This window comes from Salminus brasiliensis, chromosome 2 (genome assembly GCF_030463535.1).
Source record: "Salminus brasiliensis chromosome 2, fSalBra1.hap2, whole genome shotgun sequence".
Taxonomy (NCBI): Eukaryota; Metazoa; Chordata; class Actinopteri; order Characiformes; family Bryconidae; genus Salminus; species Salminus brasiliensis.
Window position 1 is genome coordinate 1,913,569 of NC_132879.1, and position 23,429 is coordinate 1,936,997.

Consider the following 23,429-nt stretch of genomic DNA (forward strand, 5'->3'; position numbering starts at 1 on the left):
AGTGAAATTGTCCACGTGATTAACTGCCCATTCACGATTAAAACAAATGGAAATATATTTTTTTTATTACTGTATTACTTTTCTTGACAGTGTTGCTGTTTACTTATCATCACATGACTATTTTTGCAATCAGAAAATCAGCAGATAATTGGAATCCAAATTCAATAATAAAGCGATAAAAAACAACTACCACCAGATACAACACACTGTGAAAGGGGGGCCAGTAGCATGCTAGCTAATACAATCGAACAGGTATCAGCTAGACTGGCTACCTAGCAGCATGATAATAGCTAGATAATACAGTCAAGGGGAAAGAGCTTGGCTGTCTAACCTCTGCTGATTTGCGCTGATCAGTTTCAATACTCATACTACTCCTAATATGTTAATATTAATAAAGCATTTAATTAATACAGCATTAAATACAACATTTTCTAAAAATTGTCGTAGTATAAAACACCATCATATGCATAAAATCTGAGTAAAAGATCAGAGGGATCTAAAGACAAGAGTACAACACTGCCATCTAGTGGTCGGGGATTAAACACAACACTAAATGAACCTCCGCCTGCCGGCAATCTTTCCACCTTAACTGCTCACTAATAATTACTTCCATACATGGATTTTTTTTTTTAGTAGTTCCCTAAATCTGACCGTTCTGATTAATGTCAGTGGTCATATGGGTGCTGTACCAGGTGCCGCAGCTCTCTCAGGTCTCTGCAGACAGAGAAGAAGACCCCCAGCAGGATGTTGATGTAAGAGGAGTAGAGTTCAGGAGTGTAGGAGGGGTTACTGTCCAGAGAGAGGATCTGCAGGAGCTCCGCTGTGGGACAAATCACAAATGCACCATTATAGACATGAATTCTAGACATAGAATTTGGTGCGAGTTCGATTTCAGACGCATGGTTATATCAGAACCATATAAATATCAACAGACTACTGCCTTAAATAAGGTGCATCAGCGCCGGACAGATAAACTGAGCCCATTTTAAAAGCTGATACAGTGCTGTTCAAAGGGTTTAGGCTCCTAATCCCATTATTCTAAATCCATGCCTCTCAGCAGTGAGAGGGTTTTACTGTAGAAGCTCCATTAGATCTCATCAGAACATAAATCCAGTAAAACGGAGAAACAAGAGCTTCTCATTCTGACGAAAGAAAGTAGTGAGATCTTGTCGGTGAGCTAGTCTGAAGAACAGAGCTCGGTTCCTCCAGGTTTCTCCTGGACGCCCCCCAGTCCAGCCAGCACAGCGTGGAGGATGTGTTCAACTCCATCAGCAGCAGCAGCAGCAGCAGCAGCAGCAGCTCACCTGATTTACCATCATTAAGCCCTGATTTACCACCAAACCAGGTGTTGATCTGAGGAGAACTCTAAATAACACTAGACTCCATGAGAGAGGAGAACTTTGGAGATGTTCTAATGATGAACACATTGATGGAGAACCTCCACTGTAGTTAATATCAGAGAGTTTCTGCTTCACCTTTCGTGTAATCAGGGAAGTGCAGCAGCAGAGGCTCGAAGCAGCCAGTGTTCGGCCGAAACTTGTCCCACACAATCTCACTGAGCAGGACGACCGTCACGTTATCATTCACCTGCCGGACAGAACAGAGGTCAGTCACCCAGCCCAAAGAATACAGCTTATCCCCACACCACAGCACAGCCTCACCCCCCTTGTCGGATACATATATAAACAGTACACTATATATGTCCAAATATTTGTGGACACCTCTTCTAATGAATGCACTCATTGCTGACACAGACGTGCAAATGCACACACACAGCCTGCCAATAGAATAGGACTCTCTGCAGAAGATAAACTAGATGAACCTATTGGCTCCATGCTGTCTAATACCAGGCGTGGGCTAGAGGGGTATAAAGCCCCCCAGCACTGAGCTGTGGAGCAGTGGAAGAACTGTGCTCTCTGGAATGATGGTGGTGGAGCTCCATCCAGTATTTTTGGATGGGATGAGCTGGGGAGTTGGGGATGATGAGATGGGGTGGTGATCATCATCCAAGTTCCTGACCTCACCATAACAGTATATATCATATATATATATATATATATATGTCCTGATACTTTTGTCCACATAGTGAAAATGTGTGAGCTGATACCAGTTCCTGCAGACGCAGCAGTCCAGGCAGCAGATTGGCCTCCATATCTCGGAGGAGCTCCGCTCTTTCCAGAACCTTTCAAAACATCACACAGTAAACATGTACCTTCTATTATACCATTCAGAGCGTAGTATAAACACGGTGTGGTAAAGGAAGTGGTACTGAGGGGTCCCTCAGGGTCTAAGGTTTTAGGCTCAGTTTAGGCTGATTTACTCACCAGGTAGCGGGTCTGCTGGGCGGGATGCTGAGCGCAGGTCTGTCTGTAGATGCGCACAAAGTCAGAGAGAGAGGGAGCGCGAGGGAGCAGAGCGGCCGAGTCCACACCAAACAGAGCCAACAGCACCTGCTCAAACAGCAGCCCTGCAGAGACACACTCCACACAGCTCACTGCTGCATGAGGAAGCTGCACACACACACACACACACACACACACACACACACACACACAGACACACAGACACACAGACACACAGACACACACACTGGATATTAATGCTATTAGAGCTTCATTCTGGATATTAATGCTACTAGAGCTTCATACTGGATATGAATGTCATTAGAACTTCATACTGGATATGAATGTTATTAGAACTTCATACTGGATATGAATGTTATTAGAACTTCATACTGGATATGAATGTTATTAGAACTTCATACTGGATATGAATGTTATTAGAGCTTCATACTGGATATTAATGTTATTAGAGCTTCATTCTGGATATTAATGTTATTAGAACTTCATACTGGATATGAATGTCATTAGAACTTCATACTGGATATGAATGTTATTAGAACTTCATACTGGATATGAATGTTATTAGAACTTCATACTGGATATGAATGTTATTAGAGCTTCATACTGGATATTAATGTTATTAGAGCTTCATTCTGGATATTAATGTTATTAGAACTTCATACTGGATATGAATGCTATTAGAGCTTCATACTGGATATGAATGCTATTAGAGCTTCATTCTGGATATGAAAGCTATTAGAGCTTCATACTGAATATGAATGTCATTAGAGCTTCATACTGAATATGAATGTCATTAGAACTTCATACTGGATATGAATGTTATTAGAACTTCATACTGGATATGAATGTTATTAGAACTTCATACTGGATATGAATGTTATTAGAGCTTCATACTGGATATGAATGCTATTAGAGCTTCATACTGGATATTAATGTTATTAGAACTTCATACTGGATATTAATGTTATTAGAACTTCATACTGGATATTAATGTTATTAAAGCTTCATACTGGATATTAATGTTATGAGAAGCCGGGTTGTGAGGTGTGCTGTAGTGTGAATGGACTGCACCTCCAGTTCTTTCAGCAGTGTGAGGACCACGTGGCTCTTCCCTGTGGCTCGGTGGCCGTAGATGAAGATGGAGGGATAGCAGTACTGCTCAGGCTGGTGGAAGCAGGAGGACAGATTTAAAGACGTTCAGATTACACTGATCATCACTGTCGAGTTCGAGTGATCGAATAATGAGGTTTTTAAAAGGCAGAACAATAATGAACTATAACAGAGCCTTTCAAAAACAAGCGTTCAGCCATCTAAAACACTGCACCCAGCTCAGGCTGAGGAATCCAGTCTGGTCAAGGACACAGTGTGACACATCATGCTGAATATGATGAACTAACAGAGCAGAAAAGATCACTTTACTGACACTGGCTCAGTGACGTTACACAGGAAAGAGTCACATCTTTAATTTAGGGAAGCCTTTTTAAAGGACCATTAAACTGATCAGACGTACCTCCCCCATGAAAGCCAGCAGTGTTCCCGCCTGCCCCTCTCTACAGGGCAGCTGCTCGGTCAGAGAGCCCAGTTTGGCTTCGGGATAGCCGGGACACTGCAGTCCAGACAGCATCCTCCTCGCTCTGAGAGAGAAAGAGTGACAAGAGAGAGACATTTTTGGACAAAAGTATTGGGACACCTGTTTATTTCAAGACTCAAGAGGCTATTATTGACAATCCTGAGTACAAGTACACAGTGGTGTGAAATGACGTTCCTCCAGGACCTCCATGGTGCCAATGGGGGGGCTTTATACCCCTCTAGTCCATGCCTGGCATTGGGCAGCATGGTGCCAATAACAGGTTCATAACCATCAGCTCCAGATAGTCCTATTCTATTGGCAGTACTTCTATTCTACAGGGACTAGACAAGTCGTGCGTGTGTGTGCATTTGCACATCAGAGTCAGCAATGGATGCAACTTACAGTAGATGAATGCATTCATAAGAAGGGGTGTCCACAAATATTCGGACATCTGTAGTGTATGTGTATGCAATTGCGTATGCTACGGTCTTAAAACAAAAACAGGCCCTCGTGCGACTTTTCTAGACTTGTATTATTAATATAGATCAGTGATTAAATTCAGATCTTACTTACTTTATAAAAACAGAGCCAGAAAACCCAGAACATAAGCAGGATCCACGCGTTGCTTCACTTTCCCGCGAAGGTTGCGTCACATCCTGCCGCTGGGAGTTGTAGTCTTTTGGCTCGGTGATTTGTAGTAGCTCAGTTCTTCCTGCATATGGAAGAAAAACACGTTTAAACCAGTATTTTTTTCTGCGAATCTGTGTTTTGAGATGTTAATTAAATAATTAAATAAATTATTATTTTTTAAAATTAATTAATAAAGTAATGGATCAAAAAAGAATAGTAAATTATTAAATTATTAGCCAGCATTAATTACTAATTGCTCTGATTTTCTAAATTTTCCACATAATTCAAAGTTTAAAACGTGAACAGAGTCATTCAGGGGGTTCAGGGGTTCGGTGGTGTGGAACACTTGGTTCTAGATAACCCCCCCAGTCAGAGCTGTGGTTCTACAGTGGAGCTGAAGCTCTAATAATAAAAGCTCCTCACAGAAAGTTCTTCACCTAATGGTGATGAAGACGCTGCCTGATGCCTGAGACACTGTTCTACCAGAGTTCTGAGAAGAGCTCGGCTCTAGAACCTGCTTTTAGAACCAGATCATTAAAATGGTGGAGGGATACATGCTGCCTTTAGGGTGTAGTGCAGCTACAGAAAGTAGTCCCTAAAGAAAACTGGATTAGTGGAGAATCTCTATTCACTATTTTACCACCATCATCATCATCATCTTCATCATCATCATTATATATAAAACTACGTTTGGATTGTAAATAAAATGGCTTTGAGAAACGAGTGGCTGTGTTCCAATATGTGCATTTATCTTCCAAAACAAAAAGATAAATAGACAAATAATTTTTGCATGTTCATATTTTATACAAAAAGTAATGAAATCTAATTTGCTTTGCCAGACTCTGAATATTTCTCTCTAATCGCTTCCTTACAGACTTTTTCTCCAAATTTTGTCCTAAAACGAGATTAAGGTCCTAAGGGGCGGAAGGATACATGCACATCACTGTTGAGTAAAATAGTCCCGATTTTTTTTTATTTATTATTATATATATTTATTTATTTATTTAATATTTCATATAAAACTCTCTGTGTGACTCACTGGGGGGTTTGGGTGGCAAATAAAACGGCTTTAAGAAGTGGGTGGCTGTGTTCCAATATGTACAATTATCTTCACATATGTTTAGACTATTTATATTTTATACTATATCTTAAAAGAATGGCCAGACTAGCAATATTTACAACATTTCTGCAGACTTCAATGCTTCTAAATGTTCCTTTACATACTTTGTTTGGTCCAAAATTTGTTCTAAAAGGAGTTGTTAACGTCCTGACGGGCGGAAGGATACATACACGTCATTGTTTAACACAATACCCCTTATTTTTTTTTATTTATTTTTTTTTATTATTTTATTTTTTTGTATAAGATTTACCACTAGTTTACCATCATCAATATTCCATATAAACCTTGTGACAAATCGTGTGACTCACTGGTGGGTTTGGACACTAAAAAAAAATAACTTGAAGTGAATGGCTGTGTTCCAATATGTGCATTTATCTTCCAAGACAAAAAAAGCTAGGATAAACAATGTTATTTTTCTATATCACAAGCAGTTAAATATTTATTTTATGGCCAAAAAAAAGTTTTTAATGCTTCAAAACGCGCCTTTACAGACTTTGTTTTGTTCGATTTCTCTCCTAAACGAGTTGTTACCGTCCTGAGGGGCGGAGGGATACATGCACAGCATCGTTCAGTAAAATAGTCCCGAGAAAAAAAACCGTATTTTACCGGAATTACCGCTATTTTACTATCATCAGTATCCCATAAAAACTCAGAAAACACGTCTAGCTTCACTGGTGTCTTTAAATCGTAAATATAATCGCTCGGTTTCTCCCACTACTGTACGTTCTCGACGTAATGGAACGCGGTCAGAATTCGAAGCGCACTAGTTAGGGCGCAGACCGGCGATTGGGATTGGAACACAGCCCGAGCGCGTCGCTCTGACCTGCTGTTAGCGCTGTTGAGCTGCAACTGCTGCGTTCGTGCGAATGTGTGTGTGTGTGTGTGTGTGTGTGTGTGTGTGTGTGTTGTATATGCTCCCTGTCATCTCCGCGCGTGCTTCAGTGCTTCAGTCCAGGACTAGAATAGAGCATTTGAGCTCGTGCTACATCTGCAGAGGAGATTTCAGCACACACACACACACACACACATATATATATATATATATATATATAGAGAGAGAGAGAGAGAGACATAAGCGTGTGTATCTGAGCGTGTTTCTGACCAGAGATGGACAACCGGTACAGCACGAGCTGCTGGATGCAAGTAAGGCACGTTCCTGCTCTGATCTAAGCTCCAAAGGCTGCAGAGGCTTATCATCAGGGCAGCCCAGAAGATGCTATTTTTTGCCACGTGAATAATGAATGGACCACTCAGGCTGACCACTTTGAATTTTAATGGTGTTTTTAGGGATTCATCTGTCATTTTTGGCTGAGATGAGATCAGACTGCTGTGGGAGCGGCTGTGCTTTTCTGCTGGGAGCAAAAAGGATGCAGGTATGGATTTGAAAGCTGTGTATAACAGCATGTATACCTGTAATATGTATAATAATAACAGTCTGCATTTATAGACCACCAATAGCACCTCAACTGCAACCTACAGAAGGTAAAAAGCAGCCCAAATCAACGCACACGTGCCCAGATGAATCATAGTGACGACTGACCACTAGTCCACCACAGCTTCTGGTGCACAGAAATCCTCAGAAGAAGGACCGAGTGCAGGCGATGGTTCCTGGAACACCAGCAGCGATGCTTCCAGCTTCAGAAGCCGCCAAGATCTACCAGACCAACTATGTGAGGAACTCTCGTGCCATCGGAGTCCTCTGGGCCATCTTCACCATCCTGTTCGCCATCGTGAACGTGGTCTGCTTCATCCAGCCCTACTGGATCGGCGACGGGGTCGACACTCCTCAGGCCGGCTATTTCGGCCTCTTCCACTACTGCATCGGAAACGGACTGTCGCGGGACCTCAAGTGCCAGGGCAGCTTCACCAACTTCAGCTCCATCCCGTCAGGCGCCTTCAAGGCCGCCTCCTTCTTCATTGGCACCTCCATGGTGCTGGTGCTCACCTGCATCGGCTGCTTCACCCTCTTCTTCTTCTGCAGCACGGCCACCGTCTACAAGATCTGCGGGTGGATGCAGCTGGCGGCAGGTGAGTGGCACCGACCCGGGCTGTACTTTCTCCAGTGTACCCCAGACTTTCCATAGATTTTGGGCTGGAGACACGAGACTAATGTGAGCAAGACTAGTGCTGACAGATACAGATACCGATCCAGTTATAGTTGAAGAACTCTTATCCTACAGTTTTACAGCATTTATTCTTCCACTTGCGGAGGTTCATCAACCAAAACAGTCATCATTCAGTTCTACATTAGCAGTTTTCGGACCACTCTCTTTATTTCTTAGCATAAAACCCATATCCATCCATACCTATGCCCACCAATTCATTTACCCACCCATTCCCATATCCACCCATTCCTATACCTATACATTCCCATACCCACCCATTCCTATAACCACTCATTCCTATACCCACTCATACCCATTCCTATACCCACCCATTCCCATACCCACCCATTCCTATAACCACTCATTCCTATACCCACTCATACCCATTCCTATACCCACCCATACCCAAACCCACCCATTCCCATATCCACCCATTCCCATATCCACCCATTCCCATATCCACCCATTCCTATACCCGCTCATATCCACCTTTTCCTTTACCCACCCATACCTACTCATACCGACTGATTCCTTTGCCCACCCATACCCATCGATTCTCTAATCCACCCATTCCTATACCCAAACATTCCTATATCCACCCAAATCTACCTATTCCTATACCCACTCATTCCTATACCCACTTATACCCACTGATTCCTATACCCACCCATATCTACCCATTCCTATACCTACCCATACCCACTGATTCCTATACCCACACATACCCATACCCACTCATTCCTATACCCATACATTCCAATACCCACCCATTCCCACCGATTACTATACCCACCCATATCTACCCATTCCCATACCCACTAATTTCTATACCCACTCATTCTTATACCCACCCATACCTACCCATTCCTATACCTATGCATTCTAATACCCACCCATTCCTATAACCACCCATTCCTATACCCACCCATACCCACTCATTCCTATACCCACTCATACCCATTCCTATAACCACCCATTCCTATACCCACCCATACCCACTCATTCCTATACCCACTCATACCCATTCCTATACCCACTCATTCTTATACCCACCCATACCTACCCATTCCTATACCTATGCATTCTAATACCCACCCATTCCTATAACCACCCATTCCTATACCCACCCATTCCTATAACCACCCATTCCTATACCCACCCATACCCACTCATTCCTATACCCACTCATAGCCATTCCTATACCCACTCATTCCTATACCCACTCATACCCATTCCTATACCCACCATGCTTATACCCACCCATACCAACCCATTCCTATACCTATGCATTCCTATACCCACCCATTCCTATAACCACCCATTCCTATACCCACCCACACTCACTCATTCCTATACCCACCCATACCCATTCCTATACCCACCATTCTTACACCCACCCATTCCTATACTCATTCCTATACCCACCCACACCTATATCCGCCCAAACGCATATCCATACCTATCCATACCCATACCAATTCATAGCTATCCATAACCACCATCCATCCATACCCATATGCAGACAGACATATCCATAAACATCCATACCCATGTACTCATACCCATCCATACCCACCCATACCCCTCCCATTCTTATACCCATCAATTTCCATCTATACCCCTATCATTTTCCATACCCATAATTGTCCATACCCATATACCCATCAATACCAATTCATACCCATCTCCAGTGATCCATACCTATCCAGTCCATAACCATGCCACCCATTCTATTCAAATATATATGCGTCTATACTAATCCATACACTCCTATTCATATCCACCAGTACCTGCCCATACCTACCCATCCATTCATCCATTTTCATCAGTAACCACCTATACTGTCCACACCATCAATACCCAGCCTTACCCAGACCAGGTCCCGGAGTACCCCTTTTGTTAGTCTAACACACCTGATTCCACTCAGGACGGGCTTGTTACTGAGCTGAGGAGTTGGATCAGGTGTGTTAGAGCGGGAAAACACTGATTACCGTGTCTGTGGTGAACATATCTTCAATAACTGCTTCTGCCTTCATCAATAACAATAATCAAACTCAGCAGTTTGTCTCCAGCACTGATAATCACCATATTATCAGTGGGGACGCTCTCATTATGATTTTTTATGGCCATTCTGATTTCTTTACAATGTAATTGCCCAGTGGCTGTTTTTTTATTACCCTTTTTTAACCCAAAGCTCACACTGCGTCAGCTAAAACACATTTCCAGCACTTTTTATCAGGCATATATAAAGTTAATTAGCCAAACTACAATTTTTTATTTCTTAGAGAAAGAATCAGTGACCTGATTAATAAAAACACTGCACTAAATACAGAACATGATGGGCTGTTTAGCACTGCACCATCCATACCCATAACATCTATAACCATATCCACACCCGTCCATACCATATCTACCCATACCCATCCTTACCATAACATCTATAACCATACCCACCCGTACCCATTCTTACCATAACATATATAACCATATCCTCTCCAGACTCCTCCTAAAATAACCATCCATACCAATATCCACCCATATTTGTCCATACCTATTCCAACCCAGCTATACCCATACACATCTTTACCATAAATATAGATACCCATACCCATTCATACCCAACATTCATATCCAGCTGTTTCCATTCATACCCACCCAAAATCATCTATACTCATTTCCATTCATACCCACCTGTCCATACCCAGCAGTTACCCACCCGTACCTGACCATACCCATACCATCTATACCTATACCCACCCATACCCACCCATACCTACATATACCCATACCCACATATACCCATACCCATCCATACTCACCTTCAGCCATCTACAACCATACCCACCCACAACCATTCATTCTCACCTATACCCATACCCATCTATATCTATCCATACTCACTTACAACCATCTACCACCATACCCATCCATACCCACCTATACCTATACCCATCCATACTCATCCATATCCTTCAGTACCCATTCATAGCCATATATACTCATACCCACAAATACCCACCCACAACCATCTATACTCATGCCCATCTATATCCATCCATACCCACCCACAACCATCCATTCCCACCTATACCCATACCCATCTATATTTATCCATACTCATTCATATTCATCAGTACCATCGATACCCATCCATACCCACCAATACCCATACCCATCTATATCCATCCATACCCACCCATACCCACCAATATCCATTCCCATCTATATCCATCCATACCCACCCACAACCATCTATACTCATACCCATCCATACCCACCTATACCCATTCCCACCTATACCCATTCCCATCTATATCCATCCATACCCACTCACAACCATCTATACTCATACCCATCTGTATCCATCCATACACACCCACAACTATCTATAATCATACCTATCTATATCCATCTATAACCTTACCCCATCCATACCCATCTGTATCCATCCATACCCACCCACAACCATCTATACTCATACCCATCCATACCATCTATAACCATTCCCATCTATATCCATCCATACCCACCCACAACCATCTATACTCATACCCATCCATACCCACCTATACCCATTCCCACCTATACCCATTCCCATCTATATCCATCCATACCCACTCACAACCATCTATACTCATACCCATCTGTATCCATCCATACACACCCACAACTATCTATAATCATACCTATCTATATCCATCTATAACCTTACCCCATCCATACCCATCTGTATCCATCCATACCCACCCACAACCATCTATACTCATACCCATCCATACCATCTATAACCATTCCCATCTATATCCATCCATACCCACCCACAACCATCTATACTCATACCCATCCATACCCACCTATACCCATTCCCACCTATACCCATTCCCATCTATATCCATCCATACCCACTCACAACCATCTGTAATCATACCTATCTATATCCATCTATAACTATACCCCATCCATACCCATCTGTATCCATCCATACAACCATCTATACTCATACCCATCCATACCCACTGTAACGGTCACTTTAAGGTGGGGTACAGTGCGCATGTGTATGGAGAGTATGGAGGAAAACGCGGGAGAGTGTGTACGTATGGTGAACTGTGCTGGGTTATAGCCTGGGTTCTCCAGCTGGTGTTATCTGGGAAGTTGTGACGAGCGAAGTCGAGGTGCTCTCATTGCTCATTAAAACTCTGAAACCCCTGCACAACGTGTTCCCTGCGTGTCTCTTAACGGAGCTAAGTATTCACCTCTCCACGAGAGCACCCACCTAACACCATGCTTCCAGTCGTTACACCACCTATACCCATTCCCATCTATATCCATCCATACCCACTCACAACCATCTATAATCATATCCATTCATACCCATCTATAGCCATACCATCTATATCCATCCATACCCACTCACAACCATATATAATCATATCCATCCATACCCATCTATAGCCATACCCATCTATATCCATCCATACCCACCCACAACCAACTATAATCATATCCATCCATACCCATCTATAACCATACCCATCTATATCCATCCATACCCATCTATAACCATACCCATCTATATCCATCCATACCCACTCACAACCAACTATAATCATATCCATCCATACCCATCTATAACCATACCCATCTATATCCATCCATACCCACTCACAACCATCTATAATCATATCCATCCATACCCATCTATAACCATACCCATCTATATCCATCCATACCCACTCACAACCATCTATACTCATACCCCTCCTTACCCACCTACACCTATACCCATCCATACTCATCCATATCCATCAGTTTCCCCCTAAACCTTCGCACTGGTAAAGGAGAGGCACCTGTGTAATAAAATACCGATCATATCAAGTATGTCTGATCTTGGCCAATCACGCATCTCTAATTTTCATATCCTCTGGGTATGTGATCACCTCAACAGTTCAAAGTAATGCAGTTATTGCATGCATATCAATTAGAGCTAAAATACACCAACAATTACTGATAATTAATCACATTAAAGGATATGAAGACTATCAGTCACACCACCATACCCACCCATACTCACATATACCATACATACCCACCCACAACCATTCATTCTCACCTATACCCATACCCATCTATATCTATCCATACTCACTTACAACCATCTACCACCATACCATCCATACTCATCCATATCCTTTAGTACCCATTCATAGCCATATATACTCATACCCACCAATACCCACCCACAACCATCTATACTCATGCCCATCTATATCCATCCATACCCACCCACAACCATCTATTCCCACCTATACCCATACCCATCTATATCCATCCATACTCATTCATATTCATCAGTACCATCGATACCCATCCATACCCACCAATACCCATACCCATCTATATCCATCCATACCCACCCATACCCACCAATATCCATTCCCATCTATATCCATCCATACCCACCCACAACCATCTATACTCATACCCATCCATACCCACCTATACCCATTCCCACCTATACCCATTCCCATCTATATCCATCCATACCCACTCATAACCACCTATAACCATACCCATCTGTATCCATCCATACACACCCACAACTATCTATAATCATATCCATCCATACCATCTATAACCATACCCATCTATATCCATCCATACCCACCCACAACCATCTATAATCATACCCATCCATACCCACCTATACCCATACCCATCTATATCCATCCATACCCACCCACAACCATCTATAATCATACCCATCCATACCCACCTATACCCATACCCATCTATAACTATCCATACTCACTTACAACCATCTACCACCATACCCATCCATACTCATCCATATCCTTCAGTACCCATTCATAGCCATCTATACTCATACCCACCAATACCATCCTCTGGGTATGTGATCACCTCAACAGTTCAAAGTAATGCAGTTATTGCATGCATATCAATTAGAGCTAAAATACACCAACAATTACTGATAATTAATCACATTAAAGGATATGAAGACTATCAGTCACACCACCGCCCTGTAGTTACTGAACTGGAACTATCCTCATAGTATTTTTGAATGACTCTTCATCACGTTCTCAAGCATCTTAATTCTGCAGTTCGGTCATGTGTGTGCTCCAGTGGGTTTGGTGGATTTTGGTGAAGTTCTCCATGGTTCTCTATGGATGGCGGGCTACAGTTGAGCTATCACTGCAAACGCTAGAGCTGATATTATGTGGAGGAAATCAGAGCAGCTACTGTCGTGCGCTTTCTCTCCATTAAAACACAATCCTGTTTAATGAGCACAGCCTGTGTGTGTGTGTGAGAGAGAGAGAGAGAGAGAGAGAGAGAGAGAGAGTTGGTCTTTTATCTCTCTTGAGATGAAAGCACTTGCAGAGAGGAAGAGCCCACTCCGCCTGATCTGCACCGGCGCTCCGCATGCTGGTGTGCTTCAAGCTCAAGACCATCACACTGCAAACCCGGCCACTGAGAGCTCCCTTAAAACGGTGGTTTGACTGAAATCGTACACACTTTTCTCCTTATCCTGAATCTCTCAGTCAAGACTTACCTAGTTTTACACTGGAGCTGTGATAACAACATACAATATATGGACAAAAGTATTGGGACACCTGCTCATTCACTGTATTTTTGGAAATCAAGGGTTAAAGGGTTAAAGTTTCTCCTGCTTTTGTTGGAGTAACTGCCTCTACTGTCCAGGGATGAATGCTTTCTGCTAGATTTTGGAAAAACATTGCTGTGAGGGTTTGATTGCATTCAATGATAAGAGTGTTAGTGAGGTCAGGATGTTGGATGATGATCACCACCCTACCTCATCCTCCCCAACTCCCCATCTAATCCCATCCAAAAGTACTGGATGGAGCTCCACCATCCATCATTCCAGAGAGCACAGTTCCTCCACTGCTCCACAGCTCAATGCTGGGGGGCTTTACATACCCCTGGCATTAGGCAGCATGGTTCTGTTCCTATTGATCCAAAGGACAATATAAAGAGCGGCTCCTGGGCACAACAGAGGTCAGGAAGGACAGACGCTCAATCATCTCAACCCAAACAAACCCAAGCCTCAGCTTCCACAAGCACACGTTCACTTTTTGAGTATTGTCCTGTCTATTTTATAACCCCAAAGATCGCTCCACCACTCCGGTGCCAGGACAGAAAAAAGCCAGGATGCTGGTCATGGTGGGTCGAGTCAAGCCGAGTCGTACTCGAAGCTGGAAGGGCTCTTGGTACTGATCGGCTGCCATTGACCATTGCCATCAAGTACAGAGGGGCTGGCTGGTCCAGTCTTGGCTTTGTAGGCCAGAGTCAGGGGTCTGAATCTGATGACCTGGGCAGCAGCTACAGTAAGATACAGTGAAGAGAGAACAGAGGAGGAGGAGCTGAACATGGCTGAACATAGGAACGCTGAAGACGACCCGACCCGTGCTGCTGTCTTCTGGATAAGTGGTTTGGGACTGGTTTACTTGCATACCAGTGTTCAAAGCTCAACAGATGTTGGTTTATGCTGGTTTGGTGCTGGTCTGGTACTGGTTGAACAGCTTTCCAGTCTTCAAAACACAATGAAAGCAGGTTTATACTGGTTTAGGACTGGTTGACCTCAAACCAGTCTTCAAAACACAACAAACACTGTTTTTTACTGGTCTGGGACTGGATCACCAGCGATGTTGGTTTATGCTGGTTCGGTACTGGTCTGGTATTGGTTGCACGGCATTCCAGTCTTCAAAACATAATAAACACTGTTTTTTACTGGTCTGGGACTGGATCGACAGCGTACCAGTCTTCAAAATACAACAAATGTTGGATTATACTGGTTTGGGACTGGTTTGGGACTGGTTTGGGACTGGTTGACTTCAAACCAGTCTTCAAAAACCCAACAAACACTGTTTTTACTGGTCTGGGACTGAATCACCAGCGCACCAGTGTTAAAAACTTAACAAATGTTGGATTATGCTGGTTTGGTACTGGTCTGGTACTGGTTGAACAGCTTTCCAGTCTTCAAAACACAACGAAAGCAGGTTAATACTGGTTTGGGACTAGTTGACCTCAAACCAGTCTTCAAAAACCCAACAAACACTGTTTTTACTGGTCTGGGACTGGATCACCAGTGCAGCAAAATACAACAAACGCTGGTCCTGTGCTGGTCTGGTACTGGTTGGTACTGGTTGACCAGCACACCAGTTTTCAAAACACAGCAAATGCTGTTTTTTTTTAAGGTGACCAGACACTCTTTTAGTGGGCTTCTGCATTTCGACAGCTGACCTTTTGCTCACTGTCAGAACATGACAGCGTCTCCCGTCGTATCTTCTGCTCTCCTGTTCTGGTCTCCTCCTCAGATATCTCTCATTACTTCCCGTCTTACATCTAAACCATCGTTCATATTAGTCATTAAAGACCCATATCCTACATATCCTATATTTTTGCCATGGTTTATTAAGGACCATTTACGACATGACGTGGATTTGTGTGTCAAAAACAATCATAATTAATTTTTACACAAACAAATTTTCAATCTACACTAAATGTCCAAAAGTTTGTGGACACCCTTTTTAATGAATGCATTCAGCTACTTTAAGCTGCACCAATTGCTGACTCAGATGTGCAAATGCATACACACACACACACACACATACAGCTTGGCTAGGGCTAGAGGGCTATAGAGGGGTATAAAGCCCCCCAACATTGCACAGTGGAGCAGTGTTCTCTGGAATGATGGTTGCTTCTTTATCCAGTACTTTTGAATCCTGACCTTACTAAATACAATCAAATTCTCACAGCAATGCTCCAGCTCCAAAATCTAGTGGAAAGTCTTCTTCTCTCGACAGTCGAGACAGTTACTCCAACAAAAGCAGGATCGGCTTTTTTTATTACCTTTGATTTCAGAAGAAACGATGCAGTGTCCAAATACTTTTGTCCAAATGATATATCTTCATCCCTTAGAATTAAACAAGCTACTGCCCCTCTAAGACCGGTTTACTGCCCGGTATTGCGCAGTACGAGCTGACACAGGTTCAGCTGGAATGGGCGGGGCCACACTAATTACAGTAATTAGTAATTACAGTATTTTTTAAGGTGGTTTTCCGTGATATGGGCGCTTTAAGAAGACGTCTGCACCTTCTCTTCTCAAAGTTTGGTTGCAGTGTTGTAACTGAGGCTGAACTGATGAAACTCTGGAGTCTAGGGACTCAGACAGAGAGGGAGAGAGAGAGAGGGGGATGAGTAAGGCTGAGCTGAGAGGAGTGGGTGTCCTGTCTGTTCCACTGAAGCGGGTCTGAATGGGTGAGTGGGTGAATGGGACGGGCAGCCAGCTTTAATCTGCTCCATTCACATTCCCCATTCACAGCCTGAACTGTAGAGCTCACAACCTTAAAGTGATAGTTGTGTGGAAAACCCACCACACACGGCCTGTCTAGAGCTAGAGGGGGTATAAAGCCCCCCAGCATTGAGCTGTGGAGCAGTGGAGGAACTGTGTTTTCGGGAATGATGACGGTGGTGGAGCTCCATCCAGTACTGTTGGAATGAGTTGGGGTGGGGGTCTTCACTCATGTCACTGAATGCAATCAAATCCTCACAGCAATGCAGCTGCAAAATCTAGTAAAGCCTTCTTCCCTGGACAGTAGAGACAGTTACTCTATTAAAAAGAAGAGAAACACTGTTTAATACCCTTGATTTTAGGCGAAACACTGAATAAGTGGGTGTCCAAATACTTTTGTCTAAATCTTCATCCCTTAATCAGCTGCGTCATGTTTGGTGTCTGACGTTCGATTCCTCAGCTTTGCACTGGCACCACGAGGCTAATGTAGCTAACCAGTAATAAAAGCCTATGTACACCAATTAGCATGATGCTAACTGCACCTTATTACAGGCGTCCCCTGATAAACCAATCCAGTACAAATGGCAGTGAGCTTGTGTGTGATTGGTGCAGCAGAATGGGTAACAACACAACCCTCCCCTTGGTGGACTAGGGTTCGATTCCCCATCGGTACAAGCACACCACACTCCATCCGAAACTCTACATTTAAGAGTGTCAGACAACTGGTGTCAGTACACTATGTGGACAAAAGTATTGGGACACCTGCTCGAGGGTATCGAGGGTATTAAAATGTCTCCACTGTCCAGGGAAGAAAGCTTTCTACTAGATTTTGGAGATGAGCGTTGCTGTGAGGATTTGATTGCATTCAGCGACAAGAGCATTAGAGAGGTCAGGATGCTGGATGATGATCACTACCCCACCTCATCATCCCCAACTCCCCAACTCATCCCTTCCTAAACGTACTGGATGGAGCTCCACCACCATCCATCATTCCAGAGAACACAGTTCCTCCACTGCTCCACAGCTCAATGCTGGGGGGCTTTATATACACCCCTCTAGCCCACGCCTGGTATTAGGCAGCATGGTGCCGATAGGTTCATGTTAAGCTGCTCCAGAGAGTCCTATTCTATTGGCAGTACTTCTCTACAGGGACTAGACAACTGTGACTGTGTCAACAATGGGTGCATTGAACTTAAAGTAGCTGAATGCATTCATTAGAAGGGTGTCCACAAACATTTGGACAAGTAGTGTATTCTGGAATTTCTTTTATAAATTTAATTTATAATATTTAGTGTCGTGTTTTCCCTCATTTACATCAAACACAGAGGCCGCAAAGAAGACCAGAGTGTGTGTGTGTGTGTGTGTGTGTCAGGGAGATGTTACATCATAGCTCTAATCCTCACAGCTGGCATGTCCACTGCCATGGGCCTGACAGGCCAAGTGATCTGCTGATTGGCTTTGTCTTCCACAATCTGTACAGTGCTCAGGATCTCAACTACAGGCACAGTTGGCACACTGGCCATTTTATTGGAAACGCCTACCTTGTGCTTCATAACTGGCCAGTTTATTAGAAACACCTACCCTGCGCTTCCACTCACTGGCCACTTTATTAGAAACACCTACCTTGTGCTTCCACTCACTGGCCACTTTATTAGAAACACCTACCTTGTGCTTCAAAACTGGCCACTTTATTAGAAACACCTACCTTGTGCTTCAAAACTGGCCACTTTATTAGAAACCCCTACCTTGTGCTTCCACTCACTGGCCACTTTATTAGAAACACCTACCTTGTGCTTCCACTCACTGGCCACTTTATTAGAAACACCTACCTTGTGCTTCAAAACTGGCCACTTTATTAGAAACACCTACCTTGTGCTTCAAAACTGGCCACTTTATTAGAAACCCCTACCTTGTGCTTCCACTCACTGGCCACTTTATTAGAAACACCTACCTTGTGCTTCAAAACTGGCCACTTTATTAGAAACCCCTGCCCTGTGCTTCCACTCACTGGCCACTTTATTAGAAACACTATATGTCCAAATGTTTGTGGACACCCCTTTTTTATTGAGTGCATTCAGCTTGTTAACTGATGATGGAGCTCCATCCATCAGTTCTCTCTGCTGCGCTGGTCCAGGCTTTTTTCTGTCCTGCACCGAAGTGGTGGAACGAACTTCCCCTGGGTGTCCAACGCTCGCTGTCCTCAAACCCAGACTGAAGACCCTCCTCTTCTGAGAGAACTTGGGTGAAGAGTAGAGTACTGTGGTCTCCTTACCGAATTGTGTTTAGTAGAGTCCAAGATTAGAGGTCAAATGTCCATCAGCACTGCAGACCAGTGATGGGAGGCGTCTGGTAGAGTCTCCTCAGTGTGCTGACAGGAGCGCTGGAATGGTGTGTATGTGCTGAGGTCTGATCTTTGCTCAGCTGATCTGTGAGTCATGGTTAGAGGTGTTAAAGTACGGGTATGAAATGAGCAGAATTAGGCTCGCTCTCCCTCTCTCACTCTGACTCACGCTCAGAAGGGGGAGAAAATGACAGTTTTTGTATTTTGCTATAACTCACTTTCACTTCAGAGGTTCTGAACCTCACGCTAACAGAAGAACACACACACACACACACACACACACACCCTGCAGGCACCTTTGAGCATCATACTCAGATTTACCAGACTGATGCAAGATTAATAGCCAAGGTTTCTAAAGCTAGAGACCACCAGTTACTACATAAAGCACTTCTCGCTTAATCAGACCAGTAAATATACCAGCACTCACTGGCCACTTTATTAGAAACACCTCACTTCTGCTTCCACTCACTGGCCACTTTATTAGAAACACCTCACTTCTGCTTCCACTCACTGGCCACTTTATTAGAAACACCTTACTTCTGCTTCCACTCACTGGCCACTTTATTAGAAACACCTACCCTGTACTTCCACTCACTGGCCACTTTATTAGAAACACCTCATTTCTGCTTCCACTCACTGGCCACTTTATTAGAAACACCTCACTTCTGCTTCCACTCACTGGCCACTTTATTAGAAACACCTACCTTCTGCTTCCACTCACTGGCCACTTTATTAGAAACACCTCACTTCTGCTTTCACTCACTGGCCACTTTATTAGAAACACCTACCTTCTGCTTCCACTCACTGGCCACTTTATTAGAAACACCTCACTTCTGCTTTCACTCACTGGCCACTTTATTAGAAACACCTCACTTCTGCTTCCACTCACTGGTCACTTTATTAGAAACACCTACCTTCTGCTTCCACTCACTGGCCACTTTATTAGAAACACCTACCTTCTGCTTCCACTCACTGGTCACTTTATTAGAAACACCTACCTTCTGCTTCCACTCACTGGCCACTTTATTAGAAACACCTCACTTCTGCTTCCACTCACTGGCCACTTTATTAGAAACACCTCACTTCTGCTTTCACTCACTGGCCACTTTATTAGAAACACCTACCTTCTGCTTCCACTCACTGGCCACTTTATTAGAAACACCTCTCTTCTGCTTCCACTCACTGGCCACTTTATTAGAAACACCTACCTTCTGCTTCCACTCACTGGCCACTTTATTAGAAACACCTCACTTCTGCTTTCACTCACTGGCCACTTTATTAGAAACACCTCATTTCTGTTTTCACTCACTGGCCACTTTATTAGAAACACCTCACTTCTGCTTCCACTCACTGGCCACTTTATTAGAAACACCTCACTTCTGCTTCCACTCACTGGCCACTTTATTAGAAACACCTCACTTCTGCTTTCACTCACTGGCCACTTTATTAGAAACACCTCACTTCTGCTTCCACTCACTGGCCACTTTATTAGAAACACCTCACTTCTGCTTCCACTCACTGGCCACTTTATTAGAAACACCTCACTTCTGCTTCCACTCACTGGCCACTTTGTTGGAAACACCTCGTTTCGGTTTCCACTCACTGGCCACTTTATTAGAAACACCTACCCTGTACTTCCACTCACTGGCCACTTTATTAGAAACACCTTACTTCTGCTTCCACTCACTGGCCACTTTATTAGAAACACCTCGTTTCTGCTTCCACTCACTGGCCACTTTATTAGAAACACCTTACTTCTGCTTCCACTCTCTGGTCACTTTATTAGAAACACCTCACTTCTGCTTCCACTCACTGGTCACTTTATTAGAAACACCTACCTTCTGCTTCCACTCACTGGCCACTTTATTAGAAACACCTCACTTCTGCTTCCACTCACTGGCCACTTTATTAGAAACACCTCACTTCTGCTTCCACTCACTGGCCACTTTATTAGAAACACCTCACTTCTGCTTCCACTCACTGGCCACTTTGTTGGAAACACCTCGTTTCGGTTTCCACTCACTGGCCACTTTATTAGAAACACCTACCCTGTACTTCCACTCACTGGTCACTTTATTAGAAACACCTTACTTCTGCTTCCACTCACTGGCCACTTTATTAGAAACACCTCGTTTCTGCTTCCACTCTCTGACCACTTTATTAGAAACACCTCATTTCTGCTTCCACTCACTGGCCACTTTATTAGAAACACCTCACTTCTGCTTCCACTCACTGGCCATTTTATTAGAAACACCTCACTTCTGCTTCCACTCACTGGCCACTTTATTAGAAACACCTCATTTCTGCTTCCACTCACTGGCCACTTTATTAGAAACACCTACCTTCTGCTTCCACTCACTGGCCACTTTATTAGAAACACCTCATTTCTGTTTTCACTCACTGGCCACTTTATTAGAAACACCTCACTTCTGCTTTCACTCACTGGCCACTTTATTAGAAACACCTCACTTCTGCTTCCACTCACTGGCCACTTTATTAGAAACACCTCACTTCTGCTTTCACTCACTGGCCACTTTATTAGAAACACCTACCTTCTGCTTCCACTCACTGGCCACTTTATTAGAAACACCTCACTTCTGCTTTCACTCACTGGCCACTTTATTAGAAACACCTCACTTCTGCTTCCACTCACTGGCCACTTTATTAGAAACACCTCACTTCTGCTTCCACTCACTGGCCACTTTATTAGAAACACCCACCTTGTAGGTGTAGAGATCTGGCGACGGCCCCTCTGTGTACTAACTGTGTTGCTTGTAATTGCTCACCAAAGGGGCTTGTGATTGCATATGGTGTGAAGCAGCCCCCCGCCTGGAGGATGAAGGACAGTTATAATTGAGGGGTTTGAGGTGACTTTTTACTCCTAAGCATGATTGGCAGTCGTGATTGCAGAGGGGCGACCGATCCAAATTGTGACTGACACTTGGGATGGACTCGCCGTTCACAGGCTAAACAGAAGCAAGAAAAGAGACGTAGGAGAAGAGACGGAGAGAATACAGCCGTTTAGACGTAAACAGCTCCCGGGCTTTTTGCTGTTAGCCTTGGATTTTTAAAAACAGGCCAATTTTAATCTTCCTCTAATGGATTCATACTCGGCGTGTCGGGCAGGTGGGCCGTTAGTTCAGTTAAATTGTCTTCCCATTAACTCCGTCTTTATGGGAAGGCAAAAGTAAGCCTATTTTCCTCTCAGCCCAGTCATTAAGACCTTTGCAGAGCGGCGGCGGCAGCAGCAGCGGCGGCGGCAGCGGAACTGGCAGGCCGAAGGAGAGCGATTAGCCCTCAGAGTTTGAATAGCCGAATAGCTCCCTTTCTCTGCTCAGCCATAATTGAACCTCTAATTGCGCCTCTAATTTAGCCTCGTTGGTGGGTTTTTCCCGGAATTTTCCACCCTTTTCTCTGTAACTTTTTGCCCCCCCTTAAAAAGCTGCCTCTCGTGGCGTGCAGTAAACGCCTGATATAGCCGCTCTCGCGCAGTGTGTGTGTGTGTGTGCGGTTCAGCGGGGGTAATGGCGATGTGCTGCCGCGGCATTACCCCCCAGCCGCAGACCGAAATGACAGAACAACACCCAGAGAGCCACGCAGGGGACTAAGGACAGCGGTAATGAGAGCATTTTCCCAGAATGCCCTGCAGGGGATCTGAAGATGCGTCAGTCACACTGAGCTAGCGCGTGGCTCTGCGCCATGGGGAAAGGGCTTCTGGGAAATGGGATCATAAATAGACCCAGAATTTGAAAAGTGTGGCGTCACCCACAGTGTGTACGATACACCTACACTACATGTCCAAATGTTTGTGGACACCTCTTCTAATGAATGCATCCAGCTACTTTAAGTTGCACCTGTTGCTGACACAGATGTGCAAATGCACACACACACACACACACACACACACACACACACACACTAACACAGTTCCAATAGAATAGCAATACTCTCTGGAGCAGATCAGCATGAACC

General features: G+C 43.9%; 2 protein-coding genes across 4 annotated transcripts in view; one reads left to right on the forward strand and one right to left on the reverse strand.

Annotated features, from left to right (window-relative positions):
• The window catches only part of orc5 (origin recognition complex, subunit 5), a 10,642-nt gene extending 6,054 nt beyond the window's left edge, over window positions 1-4,588 (reverse strand). Inside the window, exons 1-7 of the mRNA XM_072674113.1 lie at window positions 4,507-4,588; window positions 3,874-3,997; window positions 3,435-3,527; window positions 2,325-2,510; window positions 2,108-2,182; window positions 1,476-1,587; window positions 690-820 (exon numbers count right to left, since the gene is read on the reverse strand). Of these exons, the coding sequence (XP_072530214.1) occupies window positions 690-820; window positions 1,476-1,587; window positions 2,108-2,182; window positions 2,325-2,510; window positions 3,435-3,527; window positions 3,874-3,987 (711 nt within the window). The 5' untranslated portion in view covers window positions 3,988-3,997; window positions 4,507-4,588. The remainder of the gene's footprint in view (window positions 1-689; window positions 821-1,475; window positions 1,588-2,107; window positions 2,183-2,324; window positions 2,511-3,434; window positions 3,528-3,873; window positions 3,998-4,506) is intronic.
• Window positions 4,589-6,612: 2,024 nt separating this feature from the next.
• The window catches only part of lhfpl3 (LHFPL tetraspan subfamily member 3), a 57,460-nt gene continuing 40,643 nt past the window's right edge, over window positions 6,613-23,429 (forward strand). Inside the window, exons 1-2 of one of the 3 annotated variants that reach the window (XM_072674115.1) lie at window positions 6,613-7,056; window positions 7,131-7,711. In XM_072674115.1, the coding sequence (XP_072530216.1) occupies window positions 7,285-7,711 (427 nt within the window). In that variant the 5' untranslated portion in view covers window positions 6,613-7,056; window positions 7,131-7,284. Of the gene's footprint in view, window positions 7,712-23,429 lie in introns of all 3 variants that reach the window. The other 2 variants (XM_072674117.1, XM_072674114.1) reach the window with 2 other exon arrangements.